Genomic DNA, 8,298 nt, shown 5'->3' with positions numbered 1-8,298 from the left:
ATTGAAGAGTCTTTTTTTTATTTAACATGTTTAACTATTATTACTTTTTTCTAGAACATTATATATCATCTGTTCACCATCCGCGCGAAAAACGTGACAATCATGGAAGGTTCAATAGGGAAGGAATACAATATCCCCCCCCCCCCCCCCCCCCCCCCCCCCCTTGGTATATTTTAACTGCACATTAAATTCTTAACGTAAAATTCAAATTACGTTGTATGATAGACAAGCATCTGTATTTCTCTATGAATTTAAGTTGTGTTAAATACATTGAAATTTGCTGAATGTTATTTTAAATACAAAAAGTAAACGCTGAAAAAAATATTTTTAAAAGCGACATCAAGTTGTATATAACTTAATTTATAAAGCATTAAGAACATTCAAGTTATATAAAATTAATTTATAAAGCATTAAGAACATTCAAGTTATATATAACTTAATTTATATTTGCATTAGGAACATTCAAACATACAGTGTCAAAAACTTTTTATGTAAATTTAATGTTACATTTATATAACTATACAGTTAGTAAAGCATGAATGATTGCGGTTAATTTGTGCTGCAGGTATAAAAAGGAATCATACATGTAATTATTATATATTTTGTTTCCTCAGGCTGTTTTGCGTGTCTACATCACAACTACAAGGAAAACGTTAGGTAAGACTTTTTTCCGTTATACAATATTGTTTCAGTATTTTTAAATTATTGCAATACCATTGACCATAATTTGTAATATGTTTTTCCCCTTCTTAATACAATATAAAAAATTACAACAAAATTATAATCATCAAATCTTGTCGTACTAGCTTTATTATAGCTTTCTATCGTTTATACTTATCCGATCGACAACCGGCTTTCATTGAAAATTGCTTGTCTTATATGACTGAAGTGTAATATTTTTTCGTGGGGTTGCTGTTATTGACGTTTACCCCATAACGGAGTCTTTATTTTTCTTTATATCATTTTTGTTTGTTTTCAATCCTTTCGAAAACATATCTAAATCGTTTCCTCTTCATAAATGTGTTTATATGTTGTAGAAAATGATGTTCTTAATCAAACAAAAAGGTGGCACCACGAAAGAGAGACTGGGTGCCAGTATTAAGAGACGTGGTGCAATACAGATACTACTTGGTCTTGGATGTTTGATTGCAGGTTTTATTTCAATTGGAATCGACAGAAAACAGTTCGACAAGCCAGTTAGAGAGAGCGTCGAAGAAGGCAGTAAGTTATAAACGAGTATACATTTTTGTTAAGGAGCCAGCCGAAGCGGGATGTTTTCACTGTACTGAGACCCATTGTTGGCATTCGGCTGTTATCTGCTCTTTGGTCGGTCTGTTGTCTCTTTGACACATTCCCCATATTCATTCCTAATTTAACTTTTTTTCTTTCTGATCACAAAATATCTAGGATCATTATATGATATATACATTCCAATGATACCAATGATATTCAAATGTATTGCAATGAGTTTTCAATTATTTGCTTTCTCCAACATTTTCTGAATTCTGTTTTTCAAAGACATGAAAATAATGTGTTTAAACATACATTTTTCCCAATGGGGTAGGAGTAACACATGTATCTTTGGCCGGTATGGTTGCGTAAAGCTCATTCTGGAGTCTATTATATGTATATATATATATTTCACTTTCAATTTCATTTTCGTTTTCGCTACACATTTTACATAGATATAGGAAGATGTGGTGTGAGTGCCAATGAGACAACTCTCCATACAAATAACAATTTAAAATTTAAAGTAAACCATTATAGGTTAAAGTACGGCCTTCAACACGGAGCCTTGGCTCACACCGAACAACAAGCTATAAAGGGCCCCAAAATTACTAGTGTAAAACCATTCAAACGGGAAAACCAACGGTCTAATCTATATAAACAAAACGAGAAACGAGAAACGAGAAACACGTATATATTACATAAACAAACGACAACTACTGTACATCAGATTCCTGACTTAGGACAGGTGCAAACATTTGCAGCGGGATTAAACGTTTTAATGGATCCAAACCTTCTCCCTTTTTCTGAAACAATAGCATAACATCACAACAAAGAAAAACATACGATAAAATATCAATTGGCAGACTTAACTCAATCAAAAAACGTATGATTAAACAATGAACGAATAAATTTGATCTGCGATATCTGAATACAAATGCACAGTTAATTAAATATTAGAGACAAACATTCATGACCAAAAAGCTAACAAACAAATTCAAACACAGGACATGACTGAGAAATATTTAACCAATCAATGTTCACTTTAGAAAAAAACCGGTTTTTTTATAATCTTGAAGTTTATACAAATGTTGTAAGAATAAGTGAAAAACTGAAGATATTACAAATAATCAATGCTGGTGTACAGACAAGATCCATATAAATAAAAAATAACAAAAAAGCATTATAAACAGTATCAACAGGTCGAATTAACAAGAAAATACGATTTGAGAGTACTCGCAGTTACTGACGGCTAGTTAAAAGCCAAAACCAATTAATAATAAAAAATCATGCATCAGAGACTAAAATCGACTAAAACACATCACAGGGATTTAGTATTTTAACGTCATTAATAGTCAAAGAAGACATGACTTGTGCAATGCCAAAAATAAATGTATCGACAGGTAGTAGTATAGTGAAGAGCGACTTCTATAGAAATAAAAGTTAACGTGTCTGTGTCTCTATACATCTCGCCTCAAAAGATAATGAAATTTAGTTATGTTTTAATTTGCTAATGACAATATCGTCTATTTCTATGAAATAATACAAATATATTTGTCTGATTTTAGGTGTGACAAATGGCACGTCCTTTGACATAAAATATGTTGTTCTTGGACTAGATGCCGGTGCCGTAGTTTCTGCTATTTGGGTAAGTCACATGTCAATAGTTTACATATTTATTGTTAGCAACAACAGCATTAGACATGATATTGGGATAAGTGATTAGTAATTATTTATAAGTAAAAATACAAGAATTCATGATTTAAATTTTTCGATGATGCTTTATGTCTTTGTTTTAATGTTTGACTAAGAACTGATGTAATTATTGTTTTTAATTGAATTTGGCAATGATGATAAGTATTTTAAAAAGTAGTGACACAAATGTATTCTTGGCTCAAGTGAGTTGTGGTGCAAAATGACGCATTTGGTTTGGGCAAACCAACATCTTGACTAAGATGGCATTGAGTTTTTTTTGTAACATTTATAATTGAAAGGAATGCATAACAAGATCGTTGATGATATTTTAGATTTAAATATTTGAAGTTGCCATAGCTTCTAAGTAAACAGTCCATTGACAGACGGTAGAGGATATGACTCTATTATCACTTGTCTATAAGTTTCAGGAGAAAGAAAATATAAGGTTGATGCAATTTAGACAAATCTGCTTTATGTATTAATTCAGGTTTTGGTCACAGGAGCAGTGCCAGCGTATATGGCAAGGAATACTGATTACAATGTGATTAAAACGGTAAGTTATAATTCGTCTTTACACTAAGTCTTTAAAATCTTAACATCAATACGTTCATTATGTATTATTGTCTTTCTTGTATTCCAGACAAGCAAAGTCCGTTTAAATCCTCTTTGGACTAAAACGTGTTTCAAATGATGTATTTGCTACAAATAAAATATATCGCCGATCTTTGCACTGTTTGAATGAGATAATGACATACTATATACCATGTACAAGTGCAACTATCTGAAAAGGTAAGGAGGTAATTGGATCTGGAATACCAATACTGTAATCTTTGTCCCTATCTTCCGTATCAAATATCTATACCGTTTGGGACATGTACCCAATTCTATGTTCTATTCTAGCAAATAAAGCAATACCCACAACATTAGGTTACCAATCATACATCATATTTATTAAGCAATCATTTTAAGATGACGTAAAAATCGAAAGAAACAGACATCTGATAAAATCGTACCTTCAAGTAAAGCAATATCTTCTTGACGTTCAAAATTTTATTTGATTTACTTTTTATCAAACCAAAATAAACACCATAATATAATACTTGAAATGTTCTTTTCCTTTTAGAAAGTAGCTTTCATGGTATTCAGCATTATGGCTGCAACATTGTCTGTACCTATCATGACAGGAGCAGCGATTGCTACATACGTGCTCGTAAGTTATATTTAGTTCAATCAATTCGTCCTGCCTTTTAATGTAATTTCATAGTACAGTTCTATTAAAATGATGAGTATTATTTTACCTTTATCATGTTAAATTGAAGCATTATCTTGTATTAAAAAAAATATTTTTTATAACTCATTAATGTATGGATGTTTGTACATATACAATATTAGGTCAATGTCAGAAAAATATATACTTTTTTTGTATGAGGCTGAGAACTGGGGAAGGTAGAACCTTTTTTTTTGGGCCGAATACAAAAAAGTTGATATTTTTCTGACATTAACCTAATATTAGTTTATACTGCAACTTCATTAAATAAATTCATAGCTATTCAGATTGTAAAACAAATTTCAAACTTATTTTCATCCCTTAATGAACCCCTGACTGTGGAAAAGATGTTCCATGATGAAATTGACATTGCACAAAATTAGCTGTGTTACTATTTTAGGAAATAAACACAACTAGTTGTAGTCTAAATTATTTAAGTGTTAAAGTCACATGGTATTGATAGCTGCTTTAAGTGTGATGTATCTTCTCGAACTTATAGTTGCAGTATTTCTTGAGTTTTTGTATGAAATTACACAGGATAAATCTATTAAATGATAAGTATCAACCTAAATAAAGCAGAAATGAAGTTTATCTTATACCAGAAAAACGATCGTTTAAAACTCATTAATAATATTTCTTTCAGCGTAAAAGTCATATGGGATTAACAGTTGCTTTAGGTGTGATGTCCCTTCTAGAATTCATTGTTGCCATTCAATCATCGGTTTTCTGCTGCACGTCACCATGGGCTGCTTGCAAAATGGCAGTATGTATATTTATTGATAAAACTTAAAGTTATTAAACACCATTAGTTTCAAAGAAGATGGCCTAATACAAACTATTTTTTCTACCCTTAAAATTCTGAAATAGAAAATGCATATATATAATAGCAACCGTCAAATGTTTGCAAAATATTTTTTCTGACGGATATAAGCATATGTTCTTTAAATGTATCTTACATATTAATAGTAGAGATTTATACTACGTGCATTCCATGCATAATTGTCAATCAATTATTCATCATAGATTTCAGGATGAATTTTTTTTGTTTACGTCAAACGCGTATTCCGTCTACAAAAGACTCATCATTGACGCTGGAATAAAATAAAGTTAAAAAAAAGTGCAAAGTTGAAGAGCACTGAGACCAAGAATTCTTAAAAGTTTAGTCAAACACAGCTAAAGTAATCTATTCCTGTGGTAGAATAGCCTTAGTATTTCATAAATTCAAACTACTATAAAACTTCTTCAATGTAAGAGCTTATCATTACTATTCAGATATAAGTCGATGAATTTTCTAAACAAATGTTTAAATGGTAATGTGGTCAGAATATATTTTTTTAAGGAAAACGTTGATTCATATTTAATTAGCATGACTTGTCTGTTAAATGGTCATTTTAATTATAAAAAATACAATCGGTGTCGATCCCGGCATCACATTATAACATCTAGTATATACAATCTAAATGTATGTAAAAGAGGGACGAAAGATACCAGAGGGACAGTCAAACTCATAAATCGAAAATAAACTGACAACGCCATGGCTAAAAATAAAAAAGACAAGCGTACAAACAAAAGTCATTGTTAAGAATCAACATTCAAGACCAAGCCACGTTATGCTTTTAAACGAAACGATTATCATGGCAGACATTTTTGGACATATGATTGTATGATATTTAACAAAGTTCTATTGACTTGTTTTTCGTGTGACACTTTTGCACATATGATTTACAAGACACAAACTTTATAGCTTTGTTTCTGTCGTACGAATAATGCGGTGTTCTTTATATTCAGAAAAAAGATAGCGAACAGAAAGAAATAGAAAATGGCAACTATTAAAAACAGATGTCAAAAGAAGAACTTCCAGAATACACCCCTTAGATACCTCAATTTAACACAGGACTACATGCAGATTGCCAAAACAAAATCCAAACAATTTTGTTTAAGCTTTAAATAGTTTATTCCTACCTTCATGATAAAGTGTATGCTTGTAATACATATTCATTATATACATTTTATATGATATAAGATGATTGTCATGATACAATGATACTGTTAATTGTGAAACATGACGATTTGGTGACACATAACTTCATTGCAAACAGAATATACTTTGCTGTTCCAATAGTCAGTGGCAAAATATTTAAACGTTTGATGAAAAAAAAATAGCTGATGTTTTATTGTAAACATATTATAGAAAACGTTGATTATATGTATTCAGTATGCGACTAAAACATTAAATTCAAATTCCACAGAACAAACGTGCATGTTCATGTTTGTCATATTTGTTTTTCGTTAACTGTTTTGTTACAAATAAATCCGTTATGTTTCCGTTTGAAATTATTTAAATTGTGCAAGTCGGTGGCTTTTATAGCCGACAATACAGTAATGAATATTCTCTTTTTGAAGTTATTACGGTTGATTTTAATCGCTAGCTTCCATAATTTGGTAGATAGTTGTCTCATTGGCAAGCATAACACATCTCCATATTATCATGTACCATCTATAGTGTACATTGTATGTTGAAATTGGGTATACATTCATTAAGATCTTTCACATTTCCATCATACAACGGGTGAAGGATGCAAGTGTTCAGCACCTCAATGAACAAGCATAGTATAGCCAAGATATAATGTTGAATATGGTTCAAATATATTAGGTGTCAAGTCAATATTGTTGAAAAGAAGGAAAGTCCTCAGGGTATTATGTTTTATAATAATTTCAACCAAATTGTTCTGATAATATGAGTAGACTTTACAAACAAACCATTCGTTACGTATTTTTGATGATTAAAAGTCAGTAATCAAATTTGCACCAGATTGTAAAAAAAGGATGACCAAATTGAATAAACATTAAATGTAAACAAAACGCCAAAACATTCATGGTATATTGTATCTTGTAGTTTTCAATATCTTTCAATGTAATTAACATGAAATATACAAATTTTCAAAAATCATAAAAGAGGGACAAAAGATACCAAAGGGACAGTCAAACTCATAAATTGAAAATAAAATGACAACGCCATGGCTGAAAATGAAAAAGACAAACAGACAAATAATAGTAAACATGACATAACATGGAAAACTAAAGAACAAATAACACGAACCCCACCAAAAGCTAGGGATGATCTCAGATGCTCCGGAAGGGTAAGCAGATCCTGCTCTAAATGTGGCACCCGTCGTGTTGCTTCTGTGATAACAAATCCGGTAAATAGTCTAATTCGGTAGGTCACATTCATGAAAGGGAAGGGGATTGTAGTTACGATGCAAGGAACATATCCGTAATCATTTGTGAAACGGTTATTCCATAACGGTCAACCAACTCATGATGGCGTCCGTAAAATTTACGAAGGGATGATTTCAACTTCACCATTTGGAACTCTTGGTTTAATAGCTTCCTTGTGAGCAGCAACCCTCATTCAAGAAAATCACGATAGGAAATGCAAGCACGGGAATATAGTAATAATCGGGAGATATATACCCCGTATGCAGGTGCTGCTGGAATGTTGCTACTTAGAAATGGAAAATTCACAATTGGAAAGCTGACATAATCTCCTTTGTCGTAAAGTTTTGTTTTCAACCGACCCTCATTGTCAATTTCTAAATATAGGTCAAGATATAAGGCCGAATTTACTGTATCTGTAGTATCCTTTATCTCTAGTACGATGAGATAGATGCGTTCCACAAAGTAACCAAATTTTGAATTATTTAGTGAAAGAACATCATCTATGTAGCAGAAAGTAGAGTAAAAGGATATCGCTAACTTTTTATTTTTCTTCCTAAGAAGTTCCTGCATGAAATCAGCCTCATAATAATAAAGAAACAAGTTGGCAAGTAGAGGGCACAATTTGTTCCCATTGGAATGCCGACAGTCTATTGAAAAACGCGTCCTCCGAACGTAACAAATATGTTGTCAATCAAGAAATCAAGCATCTTGATAATATCAATTTCAGAGAATTTTTTGTTTGAATCAGAGTGATCCTTTACAGAGTAGGATTTATCCCTCCTCAAGACAAGATACTTGTATCGACGTTGGCCATTCTTTTTTATGAAGCAAAACAATACTAACTCTTTCAATTTGTCTTTTAGTTTGGAATGTGGAATACTTATGTAAAG

The 8,298-nt window shown here is 31.5% G+C and overlaps 1 protein-coding gene across 1 annotated transcript; it reads left to right on the top strand.

Moving 5' to 3' along the window:
- Window positions 1–537: 537 nt before the first annotated feature.
- LOC139507468 (uncharacterized) lies at window positions 538–7,051 on the top strand. Its single transcript, XM_071295752.1, has 7 exons — window positions 538–657; window positions 1,038–1,221; window positions 2,796–2,875; window positions 3,410–3,475; window positions 4,046–4,132; window positions 4,833–4,952; window positions 5,978–7,051. Exons 2-7 carry the CDS (start codon window positions 1,041–1,043, stop codon window positions 6,020–6,022), a joined length of 579 nt encoding a protein of 192 aa, XP_071151853.1. The 5' UTR covers window positions 538–657; window positions 1,038–1,040; the 3' UTR covers window positions 6,023–7,051.
- The last annotated feature ends 1,247 nt before the right edge of the window (window positions 7,052–8,298 follow it).

The sequence above is a fragment of the Mytilus edulis genome, unplaced genomic scaffold (genome assembly GCF_963676685.1).
Source record: "Mytilus edulis unplaced genomic scaffold, xbMytEdul2.2 SCAFFOLD_555, whole genome shotgun sequence".
NCBI classification, from domain to species: Eukaryota; Metazoa; Mollusca; class Bivalvia; order Mytilida; family Mytilidae; genus Mytilus; species Mytilus edulis.
The sequence above is the reverse complement of the archived record's forward strand: the minus strand, read 5'-3'. Positions and strand labels throughout refer to the sequence as shown.

Excerpts from the sequence above, each read along its gene's own strand:
- LOC139507468 (XM_071295752.1), top strand. The coding sequence starts at position 1,041 with ATGATGTTCTTAATCAAACAAAAAGGTGGCACCACGAAAGAGAGACTG. Across the intron at positions 1,222-2,795 it reads AGAGAGCGTCGAAGAAGGCA|GTGTGACAAATGGCACGTCC; the intron begins GTAAGTTATAAA and ends GTCTGATTTTAG. Across the intron at positions 3,476-4,045 it reads ATTACAATGTGATTAAAACG|AAAGTAGCTTTCATGGTATT; the intron begins GTAAGTTATAAT and ends TTTTCCTTTTAG.